Source organism: Ursus americanus, chromosome 9 (assembly GCF_024610735.1).
Source record: "Ursus americanus isolate L20-20 chromosome 9, mUrsAme1.1.p, whole genome shotgun sequence".
NCBI classification, from domain to species: Eukaryota; Metazoa; Chordata; class Mammalia; order Carnivora; family Ursidae; genus Ursus; species Ursus americanus.
Genome location: NC_142135.1, coordinates 76,521,634 through 76,541,270, shown reverse-complemented (window position 1 = coordinate 76,541,270; position 19,637 = coordinate 76,521,634). Strand labels below are relative to the sequence as shown.

At 35.6% G+C, this 19,637-nt stretch overlaps 1 protein-coding gene across 2 annotated transcripts in view; it reads left to right on the top strand.

Moving 5' to 3' along the window:
- SNTG1 (syntrophin gamma 1) overlaps window positions 1–19,637 on the top strand; it is a 296,161-nt gene that overhangs the window by 219,150 nt on the left and 57,374 nt on the right. For both annotated transcript variants that reach the window (XM_045789165.1, XM_045789163.1), the window contains exon 14: window positions 18,498–18,650. In XM_045789165.1, coding sequence (XP_045645121.1) covers window positions 18,498–18,650 — 153 coding nt within the window. The remainder of the gene's footprint in view (window positions 1–18,497; window positions 18,651–19,637) is intronic.

The following is a 19,637-nucleotide window of genomic DNA, read 5'->3' as shown; positions in this document are numbered from 1 at the left end:
AAATAATGGAATAATCCCATATAGAAAGAATTATATAAATAAGTGAATTTTTTCATGATCTTCATATTTTGATATCAAATATATTCCTGTACCTCATAGTTATTATACTGGTGATTAAAAAGCTAAATCCAGTATTATTCCTTTTACCCTCACTACTAGCATTTTGAACAGAAAAGAGCTGCTCCAAAACTTTTTATGATCTAATTTCAGATAAAAGCAAAAATAAGAAAATATACAACAATATACAAATATGCAGTATACACATAAATGAAGATAGTACAAGACACAAAATGTAGAAGATAGTATGTGGCATCAGAGTGTATTGATATCATTATTAGGCAAATGCTAGTGGTTTATTAGAGACAAGAATTCTTCCAAAAACTGTAATTTAGATAAAGAATTATTTTTAGTAGAATTTTATGTCAATGGCTTGTATTAATTGAAAGGATATTATTTGACTTTGAAGTTAACACTTTTGAAAAAAACAACCTATTTTTTAGGGAAACCATCTCAGTAAAAAAAGATGTGTCTGCATTTTCTGAGTAAATTTGTATCCGTTTTCATTTTCATAATTATTCTTTAAAAATATCAATTGTTTTGCATTTTATTGTCATTTAAAAATGATTAAAGTTCTTAGTGTTTTAGTGTATCACTAGAGAATTAAATTGCCCTAAAACATGCAATAACTTCCTAAATCCAAGCTTCTTAAGGTATGTTTTCTTTTTTTTCCCTGTATATTTCCCTGGTGATTTTTAAGAGGCTTTACAAACTGTAAACTAAGGTAGTGTTACTGTGCTGGATAAGAACTGGTTTCTCTTACCCTGATCTCTGTCTGTGGAAATACCATGGGTCAGCAAGGACAGGCTGACTGCTGTCCACAATGCCAGTGCCAGCTACTGCAAATCCAGCTTCCTTTCTTATTAAAACACAATGATCATCATTGATAAAAACATGACTTTATCTTTTATTTTGTTATTTTAGAATTGTCTTGGATTTATTAATATTTTAGCATGTACCTGCTCTTCCATTAGAATTCCAACTTTGTATAAAGTACTTATTTCTATTTTTCCAAAGCATCTTTCAAGCCCCAGGATATTAATTAATCAAATCTCATTTTTAGAAATTTGTTTTATTGACCTTTGTATGCTCTTGAAAGCTCAAAGTCATAGTTTAATACCCTTTCCCTGCTTTGATTTCTTTTCAACTGGAGGTTTCCAATATTTGCACTTGTCCAATGTAATGACACACATTTCAACCTCATTCTTATGTATTACTTTTTTTCTTTAAGTTATACTGTTTGCACTACCTTTTGTATGTCAGATATGAACAAAACATGAATTTGTCCAATATTTTCAATAATTGTACATGACTTCTGAAACCTATCTGATGATTCTTCAAATTTTATCTTTTTTGTTTTAATATTTACAGACTTAAAATGCTTTCATAAAGCTTCTAAAATAACTCAAGGTCCTATTTAAAGCGGATAAGTATCTCTTAGCAATAAGATGTGGGAATAAATAATTCGGTCATTTCCCCTTCTTGATAATGTTATACACAAAAGATATCCAATCTTGTTTTCCAAATAACCAAAACCCATCCCTGTCTTTCTTAATATCTAATTATTTATGGGATATTCCTTCCACATCTAACTGGGTTTAAGAACAATATGTTTATGAATTATCACAACTTCATGTTGCAGAAATCTATTCCCCTTCAGTCTGACTAGAAGCATAGACTGGCTAATTCTGAAAATAAACACTGGGAGCATTGCTGATCTAAATCCTAATATTGTAATTTATTCCAATAATTTTAATAAAATATGAGACTGTATGTTAGGAAAATCTTCCAAATGAAAGACATTTCAAGTGAAATTTATATAATACTCATAAAATATGAATAAGTTGAATATTTTTAGAAAGTATTTTAAATAATTGAAACATCTTCCATAATAATTTTCTGGTTACTAAAATTTTGTATGTGCAGTTAGAGCATACTTTTTGTGTAAGGAGAAAGCTAGAAAATTGGCTTTGTTGCCCAAATCCATTTGGTGCCAATCTCAAGGATTCATCATGTAAGAAGAAAATAATTTGTAATCCTCAACTCAGCATAAATTCCTTCAGGTCTACTTTAGGTTTTTGGTAATCCTTCTTAAACTTAATACTTTTGGATTTTTGTTTATAGAAGTTTTCTACCTTGCAAATTTACTACCGTATGAGATCTTAAATCTGTTTCACCTTCCAAAACCTTATATTATTATTTACACAGGTGCACATAAAGATTTAGTACTGGTGGAAACCAGATACAAGCCCTTTCTGAGGCCTTCATCCATGAAGGAACATTGCAGAAAAGCATTGAAATCTCCTTCAAGTTGTTTTAGAATGTCTTTTTTTAAAAAAGATATAGGGTCATAGATAATTTTCAGTTCCAATTTTTAATCATATAATTTTATTATTATCAATAATTATATTTGTGCTATTATACATTTTACTAATAAAAGTATTGTGATTGTTATTTTGTTATTGTTTAGAATGATATCAACTTCTATGATTTATATTGTTCTATAGAAGCTCAGCAACATACACTGAACATTGTCTACGTCCTGTTCCTTATCCTTTGCATATTTTAAAGAGTTGAATAAATTGCACCCATTGCTCACATCCCACTTTATAAAGTATAAACAGTGAAGATTAGAGAAACTCAAGGTTACAACTACTCAGTCACTGAAGTAGAAGGAACACATGAGGATCCAACTCTCTGGACCCATGCTGCTCTCTGTCCTCACTAGATCATGAACTTTTTTTTTTTTTAAAGATTTTATTTATTTATTCGACAGAGATAGAGACAGCCAGCGAGAGAGGGAACACAAGCAGGGGGAGTGGGAGAGGAAGAAGCGAAGCAGGCTCATAGCGGAGGAGCCTGATGTGGGGCTCGATCCCATAACGCCAGGATCACGCCCTGAGCTGAAGGCAGACGCTTAACCGCTGTGCCACCCAGGCGCCCCTAGATCATGAACTTTTAAAGTATGGTCTTATAGGCCTGTGATGGTTACATTAAATATGTCAGGACATATACTGTAAGAAATGGGTTTTGCAGTGGGCCAAGTTTTTTGTTTTTTTAAAGACATACATGAACCAGATTTATGAAATTTAACTTATGTGATTAGATTTCATTGTTTGTTTCCCCTTTTAGCTTAACAGCTTTAAAATTATAGTACACCTGTAAGGAATAAAGTTTTTGGCCAAGCTCCAAAATATCTGAAATATTTTCAATTAACACATTTTTTGTTGTTTTAAACATTTTATTTATTTATTTGAGAGAAAGAACACAAGCAGGGGGAGCAGCAGAGGGAGAAGCAGTCTCCCTGCTGAGCAAGGAGCCTTATGTGGGACTCAAACCCAGGACCTGGGATCATGACCTGTGCTAAAGGCAGATACTTAACCAACTGAGCCACTCAGGCATCCCTGGGTAGTTCTATTTTTAACTTTTTGAGGACCCCTGTACTGTTTTCATGAGTCGCTGCACGAGTTTGCATTCCCACAAACAGTGTTAGAGGGTTTGCATCTATCAACAGTTGGATCTTGTCAAAATTGACCTTGTTCCTAGCTTTTAAAAGAACTATTTATTGTACTATATGCTGACTAACTGAACATAATAAAAAGAAAAAAAACTAAAAAAAAAAGAAAGAAATCACTAACATTTTTCAATGCTGATTAAGTGCCCTTTTTTAGCATACTTATTCATACCAATAACTTTATAAGGTAGCTATAATTATAATTCCTGATATAAGAGTGATGATTCTGGGATAAAGGAGATGAAGCAAATTATCAATGCTATATCATTGGAATTATTGGGTCCAGAAGACAAGCTTCAGCAATTTGATGCTGATTCCTACTAACATGTCACTGCTCTTTCTCTCAACCAACTAATCAGATAATCATGTTAATATGGCATATAGAAACTAGACAATAATAGTACATAATGAATGGCTGAAGGATGAATACACCCTAGGGAAACAAAAATAAAAGTAGTGAAATTATCTTTTGAAATAAAAGTAGCCATAACTCTATCCCTAAGAATTATCTTAGGTACTATTAAGACCATTAGGTACTATTAAGACCATTGGCTGTTGTTCAGAGAAAACATGACATAGTAAAAGAATGAATAATTTGTATAGTAATGCTAAAGCAAAACTGAACTTTATTTCATGTTTTGATAAAACAAAAATATATCAAATAGTTATTTATTATTTCCAAAACATCATAACCAATATCTCCAGAGCACAAAATGACGAAACACATCCCCCTACACAGGCAAATACACAAATGCACATGTGTGTGTTTATATATCTATGTCTTTGGAAAGGAGAACATTTCACAGGAGTGAATAAATTTTCTCTCAATTATGTTTTGTTGGCCACAACAAATTGGAATCCTATAAAGAATTTTCTCAATAAATGTTTTTGATTATGTTGTTAGCCAGCATATAGTACATCATTAGTTTCTGATGCAGTGTTCAACTATTCATTAGTTGTGTATAACACCCAGTGCTCATCACAACACATGCCCTCCTCAATACCCATCACCCAGTCACCCCATCCCCCATCCCCCACCCCACTCCCCTCTGTAAACTTCAGTTTGTTTCCTGGAGTCCAGAGTCTGTCATGGTTTGTCTCCCTCTCTGATTTCTTCCCGTTCAGTTTTCCCTCCCTTCCCCTGTTGTCCTCTGTGTTATTCCTTATGTTCCATATATGAGTGATTTATGTCTCTAAACTGTTCTTAGAAAGTATGCCACCCTGAAGTGGGATTAGTCCTGTCCATCAGGACAGTTCCTTTACTTTTGTCCAACATGTGAATGTCCCCTTGCTCATTTTCTGCATAACATGACTTTCCGGCAAATGTAAAGACCTGGATATGTTTTACTTTAGTCCAACTAAGCATTTGAATGAGAAGTCCTTCCATCCTTGAAATTGTTGGGCAGTCTTTTGACCAAGTGCTTGGAATTAAGAGAAATGGACCCATTTCTTTGATGATGACCTAGAATTAGACTATCTTTATAACTCTTGAAGGTTACTTTTCTCTGGTGTTGTATCAGTTCTATCATAACCATACACATTATAGAAAGAGAAATCAGGAATGTCACAGAGATGAGAGATAAGACTCTTACTCAATGGAAAAAATTTATCAGCAACCATATCCTGTGTGGAAGTCATCAACAGACATCTCTCTATGCAATAGAGAGCTTTGGTGGCATCCATTCCCTGGGCCAATTTTTGCACAGTCAGTAGAAAATATGGAAATACAACCTTGATCAATTGAACACCAAGGCAATGCTCTTTCTCCACTACCCTAAGTTGTAAGAATTCTTTTGAAGATGGTAAATGATTCCATCATTTGTGATTCCAACAACCTATTGATCCATCTTCTTGTTTACCAGTAGTAGGAGGAGAATAGATGAGAAGTACATACAGATTCTTCAAAAGGCATTACATGTAACAGGCAATTTTATTTTAAAGAATTCCTTAATATAACAATTCAAACAGTATGCATCCAATAGTATCCTCCTCTTGATGTTCTCATATAAAATTTGCAAATCATGTAAGAATATTTGTATAACACAGGCAAATCTCATTTTATTGTGCTGCACTTTATATTGAGCTTTGTAGATTCTGTGTCTTTTAGAAATTGAAAGTGTGTGACAAACTTGCACTGAGCAAGTCTATTGGTGCCATTTTTCCAACAGCATTTTCTCACTTCATGTCTCTGTGCTACACTTTGGTTATTCTAACAATATTTCAAATATTTTCATTATTATTATATTTGTTATGGTGATCTTTGATCAGTGATCTCTGATGTTAATATTGTAATGTTGTTTTCATGCTTGCTAACATAACATTCATTATGAAGCCCATTGATCAAGGTGCAATTTCAACTTTCAAGTCTTACTATTTAAGAAATACATTTTGTAAAGCTACAGCTGCCATAGATAGTGATTCCTCTGATGGACCTGGGCAAAGTAAATTGTAAACCTTCTGGAAAGGATTCATCATCCTGGATGCCATTAAAAACATTTGTGATTCATGGGAAGAAACCAAAATATCAGCATTAATAGGAGTTTAGAAGAAGTTGATTCCAACCATCATGGATGACTTTGAGGGGTTCAGGACCTCAGTGCAGCAAGTAACTATAAATGTGTTAAAAATACAGAGAATTAGAATTAGAAGTGGAATCTGAAGATGTGACTGAATTGTTACAATCTCATGATAAAGCTTTAATGGATAAGGAGTTACTTCTTATTCATGAGCAAAGAAAGTGGTTTCTTGAGAAGGAAACTACTCCTGGTGCAGAAGCTGTGAAGATTGTAGAGATGACAACAAAAGACTTAGAATATTACATAAACTTAGTTGATAAAGTAGCAGCAGGGTTTGAGAGGATTGGCTCCCATTTTGAAAGAAGTTTTACTGTGGGTAAAATGCTATTAAACAGTAGCACATGCTACAGAGAAATTGTTCGTGCAGAAAAAAGTCAATCAATGCAGCAAACTTTATTGCTTTCTTATTTTAAGAACTTACCGCAGCCACCCCAACCTTGAGCAACCATGGGTCTGATCAGTTAGCAACAATCAACATTGAGGTGGGACCCCCTACAAGCAAAAACATTATGACTACCTGAAATCTCAGATGATTGTTAGCATGTTTTAGCAATACAGTATTTTTTTTATTAAGGCTTGTCCATCTATCACACTTGATAGACTATGGTAGAGTGTAAATGTAACTTTTATATGCCCTGGAAAACAAAAAAATCCATTTGACTCTATTGTGATATTCACTCTGTTGCAGTAGTCAAGAACTGAACCTGCAGTATCTCCAGGGTATACCTCTTTATGGACTTCAGCTTCTTGACTTAGGGACAAAAGGCTGATGAAACTGTAGTTGGTTAATATACAGAATGTGAAATTTTTGTGAATATCATCAAAGCACTAAAAATAATAAATTCAGTTTTTTTCATTGGACAAGGAAGTGTTGTCCTTATTAGGTATTGTTTTCCCTTTCTGCTTGGAGACAGTCTAAGCTTGCAGACATTGAAATGAGACAGATAGCAGTTGCTCTGTCCACCACTTCTGCCAACATCCTTCCCAGCCATGCTTTCTTTTGTCTTCAGCCCCTCGTGTGACCTTTGGGCCTCAAGCGCAGCATCCTCGGTCCCTGGTGACATGGAAGCATTGGGCTGCAATGTAGAAATTAGACTGAGTGTGGAGCAGAGCAGGTATGTGCTCCCACTCAGCCCAGTTTAGTCTTAGGATAGTAAATGGCCTGCAGTGGACAGTCTTCCTTTCTGCAGTGACATTCCATCAGGATGACCCAAAAGGTAGTGTGTACAAACACAGGAAATAGAATAACAAATATTCAGAATTTGAGGTGCCTGGGTGGCTCAGTTGGTTAAGCGTCTGCCTTCAGCTCAGGTCGTGATCCCAGGGGCCTGCTCAGTGGAGAGTCTACTTCTCCCTTTCTCTCTCCCTCTGCCTCTCCCCCTGCTTCTGTGCTCTGTCTCTCTCAAATTAATAAAATCTTAAAAAAACCCAAATACTCAGAATTAATTTTGTTTGCTTTGTCTCCTTCCCTATTCCTCTTGTTCTCGGGGAGATGCTTTCAAATAAACAAAGGTCATAACCATCTAATCTTAAGATAAACTAACAGAATATATTTATTAATTGCTTTGATAATTTGAAAGCTAATACAGTAAATGCTAGAGAATAGATCGGTTATAGACATTGACTAAGACATTTGCCCAATTGAATTGCAGAAATAAAAATTATTTTGGACCAAGAAATACTTGCATGCTTTGTATTTATATAAAATCAGAGTTATGAAGGTTATGTGGTTGTATTTTATTGATGTAGAAACATAAACTGATACCATGAACATTACAGGTCATAAGGCCTTTTAAATGGTAGAAATAGAAAAGAATTACATACAATGGAAAAGAGAGAGATGTCTTATTCCACATATAAATGACAGCTCTGAGTTATACCACATTCAATTATTTTCATAACATCTGTTTTCCAACAATTTTATGTATATTAAAACATTTCATTGCACATATATGTATGTATATATGAATATATATGCAGTATTTTATAGTTTAAATCATGCATTGTTATATATACTTGTATATATCATATATAACCTATTTTCTATTTAACAGAAATGTGTAAAAATGACAATGTTATTTTTTATGTGTGAAAGGAAATTTATTCTTGGAATATGTTTTGGTGCTTGCATTATTATGGAGAATGAGAGAGGACCAAAAGTTACTCAGAATGATCCAGTAATGTTAATGGCTCTTCATAGATTCTCATTTTTTTAAAAATATTTTATTTATTTATTGGACAGAGAAAGACACAGTGAGAGAGGGAACACCAGCAGGGGGAGTGGGAGAGGGAGAAGCAGGCTTCCCACTGAGCAGGGAGCCTGATGCGGGGCTCGATCCCAGGACCCTGGGATCATGACATGAGCCGAAGGTAGACGCTTAATGACTGAGCCATGAAGGCACCCCATAGACTCTCATTTTTTAAAATTTGTTTATTTCTTTTTAGAGAGAGATTGAGAGTGAGCGAGACTATGCACACAAGTTGGGGGAGGGGTAGAGTGAGGGAATCTTCAAGCAGACTCCCTGCTGAGTGTGGAGCCAGATGCAGGGTTCAGTCTCACAATCCATGAGATTATGATCTGAGCCAAAACCAAGAGTCGGTCACTTAACAGAGACTGAGCCACCAGGCACCCCCGAAGATTCTCATTTGTTAAATATTCCCAACCAATTGCCAATTTCATTGTTTTAAATGTCATTTATATACCAATAACTATGAATTTATAGAGGGCTCTCTCCTCCATTTATGGCCTTTTAGATGCCTCCAGATGGATATCCAATAGGCATCTCAAACTTATGTCCCCCCACTGTCCAAATGCCCACTCAGCTAATGGCCATTCTAACTTTGGCATTCTAGTTGCTTACTTCCAAGAACTTGGTATCATCCTGAAGTCTCTTTCTCCCATACCCTCATCTGATGAGCAAAATATACCCCAAACTGCTGTTACAACACTGGTCGCCCTCATGTCTCACCTGTGTTAATCTTATCGTTTTTGCCTGTTTTCCTGACCTCCCACCTTTTCTCCTACTAGCTTTCAACTTGAGTCAGAGTAAAATCCAATGCTTTCATGACAACTCCAGGGGACTGTAAGATCTCCTGCACACTTTGCTCAGCTATCCAACTGTCTCCTCTAGTGTCCTGCCACCTGCCCCTAACTCCCTCCAATGCTAGGATGATGTTTTAGAGCTTGTTTCTGTCCTCCCTAAATATCTTAAATAGTGTATTCTTTTACTTTATGCCTCTCTTTCAAATGTCACATCCTTAAAGAGCCCTTTTCTTATCATTTTATATAAATGGCAATACCCCTGAGGTAGCACCTCCACATGCTTTTAATGGGCTTTATCAGCATCTGACATGCTATGGTTAAGCATCTTTTTGTTTGCTGTATGGTTTGTTTCATCCCCACTCAAAACAAATCTCCATGAGGCAGAGATGTCATCTGTTTTGCTCAGAGATAAGTTTCCACACCAGAACAGTGCCTGGCACGTAACAGGCTTGCAATGTTTTTTTGATTGAATGTCAGCCGAATATCTACTATGGGCATTGGTATAGGCCAAGGGTAAAATATGTTCTGAGATAGCAGTGGGTATATGCAGTATTGAACTCTTCTCAAAAGGTTGGAAGTTATTTGTGTTGTTTAAAAGAAATAACAATAGATTTTTTTAATAAAGACAGCATCTATTGTTACTGTAATGTAAATAGCACTCTGTGTTGTCTTGAGCTGCTCTTTAGAAGACGACTCAGAAGCCAGGAGTAAGATTATATTATCTATACTCGTGAGTATTAATTGAGCAGTTTCCCCTTCATCTGACAAAATGTGCAGGTTTAATTGTACACATTTTATGAGAGTTTTGCTAACCAGATATCACTTCCCACAATGATCTGCACTTTTTACATCTCCCCAGACATAACACTAATACAGTATACTAGGTGATATAAACAGAAATGTAATTTTAGAAGACACAAGTAGTTCCCTTTATATCTCATGTTGGTTATATCTATATGAGTCCATTCTGGCTGCTTGATGGCTTTTACTACTTGTGGGATTAGAAAAAGTTATAGAGGTTGCAGTGGAGAGACACTATGATAATTAAATCCTAAAACATAGCACCTATGAGGAAAGGTAAAAGAATTTGCAACATTTGGTTTTATAAAGGGAAAGCTGAGAGGTGACAAGGATATAAAAGGTTACTTTTTAAAAAGTGGTAGCCACCTGTTTTTAATCACATCTGAAGAAAGATTAAGAAAAAGAATTATTATAAACTTCCCTGCGAGGGATTCCATTTTTAAAAAAGGAATACCAGAAGATTAAGACGATCTTTACATACCAAGTATTAAAGGCTAAGAATTAGGATTTCATTCTTTGCAAATATTTAAAGGTGGGATTGTTTGGATTATTACTTGAAGGCAGGCAGGACCAAATGATTCCCACTATTTATGACCCTAGGATATCCACATTTGTAGTAACAAATTATACATCCCACCCCCCACCAAGCTCCTGAAAGCTTTTTCTCCAGAAAACCATGTACTCTTCCAATGGAAGCATGGATTTCTAAGCATAGATCTGAGGATCATTTTAGTATGATGTAATTATCCTCCTAAGCAGACTATTAGAATTGAAATCTTGAAGATGAATCTTATAACTATTAATTAAAATCATTAATTTCAATAGGTAATTTTGAAAGACATCTTTGTTGATATTGTAAGAAATTTACATTGTTTTCTGTGTCTATTGCTTGCTTGTTTACTTTCTGTTTCTAGTAATTGTAATTTATGGTAGTAAAATTCCTACTTATTTCAATAACATTGTCTTAGGGAAATGCTGATATCAATCAAAATAATAATGAAAAATGATTCAAGTATACTGAATAAGAAATCAGGAATACAAATCAAACACAAAGATTAAAAGTTTCCTTTGATAATTATATGCCCTTTATGTGCCATCTACTTTGTAAAAACATTATCATATTAAAAAGCATTTTCCCTTTGAAGGTGCATAGCATTTTCCCACATGGGCTAGTTGTCTTATCTGAAACTCCTTTTTTTTTTTCCTTCAAATAGGGCTTTGCTTTAGTTTCCTATAAAAAGCCAAATCTAACACATATTAAGCCAAAGAAAGAGATTAAGTCCTGCAGTGTGGATAGATTTAAACAAGAGGATCCTTATAAATGTTATAAACTGAGGGGCATATTGGAAGCACAGGAAGTTACTGAGTTCAATGTATTCCAGTCTAGAAGAGCCAAGGAAAAACAACCAACAACCAGGGTTTTGCTCCAAGATAACAGTTAATGTATTTGCATCTGAGTCATGTAAATTCCAGTGCCAAGAGGGATCCTTGTCATTTTAGACTACCTATCTGCTAGGTTCATGATGGTCTGGGGTAATGTGTCCCACACCTACTTTATTTAAACCACTTCCCCCATCCACATAAATTTCTGAACCTAAGAATTCTAATCTTAGAATATCTAATCTAATCAGAAAAAAACTGTGAATACTGAGTATATTTTTTAAAAACATGTTTTACCTACACACCCTATAATTGTTACCCAAACCCATTAGGTTCCTTGCTGCTTGAAAGCCAATACTTGAAAAACACGTGTTGGCTGGAAAGGAAAGGTTGCTTTATTCAGGTGGCCTGGGGAGAAGGCAGATAGGTATCTAAAGACCATCTCCCAGTTTCTGGGCTAGGAGGGGATGAGCTGTTTAAAGGGAAAATTCAGGGTAAGAGATAACTTGCATATTGGTGAAAAGGGTGGGGAGACTTATGGCTATTCATGAGGAAAGATGGAGCTTGCACATTGAGCAAACATATATGTAACACACACCCCCATTCACTTTGAGGTGGAGACTTAACATCAGAGTGATGTGGTTTTTTTTTAAAGATTTTATTTATTTATTCGACAGAGATAGAGACAGCCAGAGAGAGAGGGAACGCAAGCAGGGGGAGTGGGAGAGGAAGAAGCAGGCTCCCAGCAGAAGAGCCTGATGTGGGGCTCGATCCCATAACGCCAGGATCACTCCCTGAGCCGAAGGCAGACGCTTAACCACTGTGCCACGCAGGCGCCCCACTGTGCCACCCAGGCGCCCCCAGAATGATGTGTTTTTGAATTAGTATTGTTGGGGTCCATACCCAACAGCCAAGAGAGAATTCTTGAGACGTCTTTGGTGCAGAAAAGTGGTTTTATTAAAGCACGGGGACAGGACCCGTGGGCAGAAAGAGCTGCTGCCCTGGATCGTGAGGAGCAACTGTTTATATACTTTGGGGTTGGGGGAAGTAAAGGTAAGGGAAGTTCCAAAAGGATTTTCATATACCAAAGAAGAATCACAAGATACTAGAGGTGTTGCCATTGTCAAACCAAGGTTACATTTTCCTCTAACAAGACATTAGCAATAAGACAGTTGGGAGCTTCCTGAAGGAACATTATACTCTGCCTGCCTCACGTATTTGTCAATGGGCTCCTGTTACAAGGACATTTGATTTTATCTACATTTCTTCTACCTCTGTTTCCCACATCAAGAGCAAGGCATAATTCAGCCCTAACATCAGGAGGTTGTCTTAGGACAGAGAGGGCTCTGCATTTGCAGAGTGATTCCCAGAATCACTATAAGCCAGATGGGGTCTTGGGCTCCTTATCTCTGTCTGCTAAGGAATGCAGGGCTTTGCTTGTTCATAGTCTGGAACCACATCAGTTGACCTTGAGTCCAGGCTTCTGCAGAGACAGACAGTGGGTTTGTTAGTGGGTTCTGAAAAGACACAATAACTGAGTAGGGGGGAAACAAATCTCTGAAAAACAATCTTTAAACTTCCTGCTAGTTTCAACCTCATTAACACAGTGGGGTGTGGTTCCAGAATCTCTGAATTTTCTGTACATATACTTGTTTAAGTTATTTGACCTTTTCAAGGCTTAATGTTCCCAAATTTAAAATGGGTAATAGGATGCCTATAAAAGTATTTTATAATATATGTAATATTTTTCAAATGGAAAATATTACTAACAGGAACAATAAATGAATATTTATAGGTATCAAAGTTAATTAACATTTAGGAAGCTATTTTAAACTAGGTCAGAATGCACACACCTGTATGGACACATACACATACAACACACACAAATATCTAGAGAATGGCAAAAGAGTCAAGTTTGCCCATATAATAAACAATTCTGGTAAACGTTTCCCTTTCAATGTGAGTACTGGGTAGCTAATTTTGTTAGAAAATTAAGCCTTCCTGACTGTTCTTATGTATCCTACCATCTCCCGTAGCAATATTACACTGTATTACAGAGAAAGGGGTGTGTGCGTGTGTGTGCGCACGCATGCACTAGAATGTACATAGGATTTGGAGTCTGATCTATTCCAGATTTTTAGTACTAGTCATCAATAGTGATGACTAATATTGTGATTATTAGTGATATTATGTGATACCGGTTATATTATGGAGCACTAATATGTGCCCATTACTTTCCTAACTGATATACACATATAAACTCATTTCATCTTTAAGAACCTTGAGAAAGGTACTATCATCCCCTTTTTAAAAATGCCTGAACTGATTCTAAGGGATGTGAAAAGAAGTGGTAAAATTGGCATTCAAATTTAAGCTGAATGGCTTCCAAACTGATGGAATCTTAATCCTTAGGGCCAAAGAGGTTAAAAATGAGGGCAATGACCACTATGTCAAAGACCTAGTTCCCTCATCAGGGAAATGAAGATGATAGCCTATTTTGATGGATTATTATACAGATTAATTTAGAGATTGTATTTGAAGAATATGCTTTGTTTTTTTTTTTTCTGAAATTTGTTATTATGTCCATTTATATCAGGGATTCCAATTACCTAAGAAGAACAAGAAGATTTAAAGTTTTATTCCTTTTCCCAGATAAGGCAACTAAAATCCAAAAAAAGAATTCTATAAAGTACTTACTTGGTTTGATTTTATTTTTCAGCATCTAACATCTAAAATAGTATTATGATGCCATTAAATGTATCATTTTTTGTATAGGACTTGATGCAGATTTAATAAGTCTCTTTAGAGACTCACTCATTCTTGAAAGTCTAATTCAAAATTAATTGGTAAAATTTAATTTTAATGGTATGTTTTTTCTTCTCATTTTTAGTTCTTAGAATAGTTGCAAAAAAATAGAAATTATTATTTGTAGCTGAAGAACACTTGCTGGGCCTCCTCTTCTTGTTTAATTAAAAATATATTTTATTAAAATTTTTGTTTATTTTAAGTAATCATGTATAACGATTGAATGATTTCCTTATTCACTGTAAGTCCAAGTAAAAGGAGCAGTATCAAACATAACAGTGAAAAACATATTAGTTAAATCATGTAGTTTATAAAGTACCTTATATTTAATATAATAATGCAAAAATATTTATCCTTCATCTGCTTATACTCTTTCATTTCAAATCCACAAGTTTTATTAACTTGAAGAAAAACATATCTATTATTAGAACAATGATAAGTGTAATTGGAAAAGTGTGAAACAAGTAACTTGCCACATTAGCAAATTTGGATAAAACAATTGTAATGTCAAGGGGAGAAGAAACCATGTAGATATATGTGGAAGCTTTGCTGTAGGGATAACTCGCTGATTTTTGGCAGCTTTTTCCTCCTTTAATCTTACATGTTTTAAGTACAATAGAAAATTTATGGCTGACTGTGTCTACCATCTCAATAATTATTCTAAACACATAGTTTATTTTGTTTTTTTTCTTTTTTTAGTAAAAAACCACTTTGGTTATACTATTGACCTCTGAATACCTTGGAAAATCATGTATATTAATAGCAAACATAGTTGTAGTATGTTGTTTCTGTGTAATATTGCTCTGTGAAGCTGAGACAAATCCTAAGAAGGATAGCATTTGGCTATTGGTCTGCAGAAAGTGTCCAGAAGACTTGAAATAAATCTAAAAATCTAGAGAATACTTCTGAAGGAAAAGTCGAAAATGAGATCAATGCACAAAAATAGTGCCCAAGATGTGTGTAGCTGTTAATTTATTACCATTAATTAAGTGATACTTTCCAACAAGGTGAGTTATTACAGAGGCTGCTGTTTCTACTGGGGCCAAACTCACACTCTGACTAAAGATAAACAAAGTGTACAGAGAGCAAGTTAAAGAAGTAGAGATTAGGGAATAACATACATATTTATTTTTATTGAATATCAACATTAATAATAGAAATGTCTAATATTAATTAAGAACTACTATATGTCAGAAACTGTGCTAAAGGGGCGCCTGGGTGGCACAGCGGTTAAGCGTCTGCCTTCGGCTCAGGGCGTGATCCTGGCGTTATGGGATCGAGCCCCACATCAGGCTCCTCTGCTGGGAGCCTGCTTCTTCCTCTCCCACTCCCCCTGCTTGTGTTCCCTCTCTCGCTGACTGTCTCTATCTCTCTCTGTCAAATAAATAAATAAAATCTTTAAAAAAAAAAAAAGAAAAAGAAACTGTGCTAAAATTTATATGCATTATCTTAGCACATCCTAATAAATGAAAGAGTTGAGATTTGAATCCAGACAGCATCTGAGGCTGCAGCCTGTGTTCTTATCACTACAGCAGATGTACTCCAGTAGACAGCATGAGGGAGAGACAGAAGAGTATGTATATTTTGGATGATTGCTTTTAAAGCAGCTCTTTCAAATGCTTGGGCTATAATCGCTCTTCACTAAACTTCTAAAAAAGGATTCCAACATGTTACTTTTTCTATCTTCCGCCTTGCTTGCTCTTCCTTCTGGAAAACGGTGTATTCTGTCTTCTTTCTTGCCTCAAAACCTGTAGGGGGTTATCATGGCACAGGCAGTCCTGTGCATTTCTTAGCAGGAGCTCCTGAGCCCATTCAGATTTGCAGCAGATTGCTCTTGCGGGGGTCTCTAAGTCCTTGATGATAAGACAGTCTCTTCCTAGAACAAAACTTTCTCCTTTCCACTTTCATGAATGATTTATTGTTGCTTATTCTGTTTCCTTAGCACTTTAACTGTATAGGACTGTCATGATGCTTTTTTATTATTTTTACATATTTGCCTCCCTCAGTAAACTGTGAGGCCTGAGTGTCTGGATGCCCATAGCAGTTGTAGCTTGAGTCAGTGCATAAGGAGCGTCCTATAAGTAGCAATAGCCAATAATCACATGTATTCATAGATGTCCAACTTATATTTGCAGAGTTGAATAGAGAATTCTATCTTTGGAGCTTCAGTGCTTAGGTAATGTAATGTAAGATGCTAATTCATTTTAAAAGAGTAAAGGAGGGGCGCCTGGGTGGCACAGCGGTTAAGCGTCTGCCTTCGGCTCAGGGCGTGATCCTGGTGTTATGGGATCGAGCCCCACATCAGGCTCCTCTGCTATGAGCCTGCTTCTTCCTCACCCACTCCCCCTGCTTGTGTTCCCTCTCTCGCTGGCTGTCTCTATGTCTGTCAAATAAATAAAATCTTTAAAAATAAAATAAAATAAAATAAAATAAAATAAAATAAAAGAGTAAAGGAGTTAAGCTGCCAAGAAAACAGAAAATCTTAAATGAAGATTATTTTAAGATTTAATGGCAAGATGCAACTTCTCAGAAGGAAAAATATCAACAGTTTTCTGGCTATTAATGACATTGATTATTTTGTTACAATTTTATATTACAAGGAAAGTTAAGGCCATTGAATAAAGCATAAAACTGGAGGGGTTTCCAGAAATTCTGTAGTGTTCAGTTACAATTTTTGGGCTAATGTTATCAATTCAAATAAGTAATAGGGAAGTTGAAATATTTACAACATAAATCGAGGATTTGTTAACTTTTTTTTTTTTTTAATATAGTGGCTTGCCATTACACTTATGTTAAAGCCCCACATGCAGGACCTGTCCAGTGACACATCTCCTTTCCCAGTGATGGCTCTCAGTCTCTCTCTCCTCTGTTTTCTGAATTTCTGGAATGTACCTCTGAATCTTTTGCTTCAGGCCTCTGTCAATACCAGCCTCTCTGTCAGGAAGTTTTCTTCCTGTCCATTCTACCTTTAATCTTCCATTCATCTTTCAGCCACTGTTTGAAATTTACATCCTAGAGGACATATCCCTAACTCTCCAATGCAGCTTGATATAAACTGCATTCTTACTCTCTGTAACGGCACTTATACTGATCTGTCCTGATGTATTTACTTGTGTACTAATTTATTTAATATCTGTCTTTGCCACTCCTCTAGACATTATGAGCTCTAAATGATTAAAAATTACTTTATAATTGCTTACCATTGGGCTATATTTTTGAAGATAATATGTTTTCATTTTTTTCCCTTAAGGTAGTAGGAAAATCATAAACACAAAGAGAATCTAGCTTCCTTTAAGCTGCCAAGTATCTCCTGGCAGCAGTTATCAAAGCTAAATTCTACAACAGAAGAACTACTGCCATGCATTCACTCTCCTCTAGTATTTCAAGCTTCCAAATACCAAAAAAAAAAAATTGATTCATTAATAAAATAGTTATTATTTTAAAAACACTTGCCAAAGCAGAGAATTCCTTCTAATATTTTGGGTGTTTAATGATGATACCTTTATGAAACACCATATAATAAATGGTAAAAGACACCAGTAACTATACTTTGACCATTTTAAGTACAATCCACATGTAATTCAAAGACCATATCTGACATATTGTCCGGGGTTACCCTAGTTCATCAATTCTTCGCTGCATTTTCTTTTAACATCTCTGAAATTTAAGTACACATAGATGTGTGCACACAGTTGAAAACTTCTAGTAAGACCAAGGAATTTCCATGTGAAAGTCTTTTTTGACTCAATAAAATACAGTCACATAAGTAAGGTAAATATATATCTTTTAAAAGCAATAAATATTTTTTAGATAATCTGGACTCATTTTTTTTCATTTCTTGTGTAAATGAATATTGTCATGATGCTTTAAGGGTTAAAGAAATCAACTCCATAGAAAATACCATGCTTATTAAACTTTTCTAAAACTGCAAACATTTTAATAAGTATTATTTAACTTCATCGTCTTGACAGCTCTGTAAGGGGAAAGGGAGATTATGTGTGTTGTCCCTTCATACAGTAAAAACTGAATCTCATGTGTTAAATACTTTGGTAGCTACATGGCTAGTAAGCATAGAAGCCAAAATCCTCACTTGTTTCACGAGCATGCTTCAGCGTTGATACAGTAAAGAAATGCATTAGTTATGGACTTTGAGATGTGGAATTTAGGCTACTATGACCATTTTTAATGAAGACTTAGTGGTATCTTGATCTTTATGACTGGCATCTCCACCATGAATTTAGTCAACATTGACTCAGGGTATGGCCATGTTAGCAATATGGATTGATGTATGCCAGCCTGTGTAACTCCAGGTTTTCATCAGGACAGTGACCTGCTGGACCGGCGGAAACACTGTTTCACCGTGCAGTCTGAGTCTGGGGAGGATCTCTACTTCTCCGTGGAGTTAGAGTCTGACCTCGCCCAGTGGGAAAGAGCCTTCCAAACAGCAACCTTTCTGGAGGTGGAACGGATACAGGTGAGAGTCTGTGAAATTTTAGGATCTGTGACTCCTAAAAATGCATGACTGTTCCCTAGAATTTAAATCTCAAATAGAAAATGCTGTGATTTTAATTAATTTACAGAGCCATTTCCTGTTCTCCAATCATGACCACCTAACTTTTAGCGTGAATGGCTTCATTCTCTCACAGTGCTTTTTCTTTTTAGGAATAATTCCCTTCAACTCTACCCTTCAAAACCATACATGTAATTTGAGACTTTTTTCAGAGGTCATATCATCACCAAGATTTTCCTGATTTCCAGTCTGACCTGCCCATTATTACTACTATTGTCACAACCATCTTGTTCAAACCATCCCATTTGTGAGCACCAATATCACTCTTTTTTTTTTTTTTTGGTCTGTTTTCTTAGGTCTACTGACACTGTCTTGTATTGCAGTGATATGTGGTTGCCATTCCTCACACTAAGTTATAGGTTGCTTGGGACTGTTTTATTCATTTACCAGCTGAAGTACAATGCATTTTGTACTGCATATTTATTAAACTTTATTTCTTAAATGTGAAGTTACATGTAGGTCAAACTTCACAGAGCCTTCAGCCTCTCCAATTGATGGGACCATGGAATAGATGAGGCTCCCAAACGTTGGTTCTGTGGCTGATGTCTGACGAGACTGTTGGCAAAATGGAGCAGTTGTGAGGCACTTGCCACATGCAAATGGGTTCATGGAGCCAGGACCTAATAGACACATGGACACTTAATTTCAAAAACAAACATACCATGATGATAATATAGCACTGACTCCCCTGGAATGCTTGGCTATAATAGGAGATTTGGATGTGTATTTTTTCAATATGTTGAACTGATATGTAACATATATTTATTTCCTTTATTTCTGACTATAACCTTCTATATTGAACATATCAGTTTGCGTCAGTATGACATTTAAATCAGGGGAAAAGGACAGGGAGAAGACTCAAATTTCACTTGTTTCATTGCTTAGTTGACA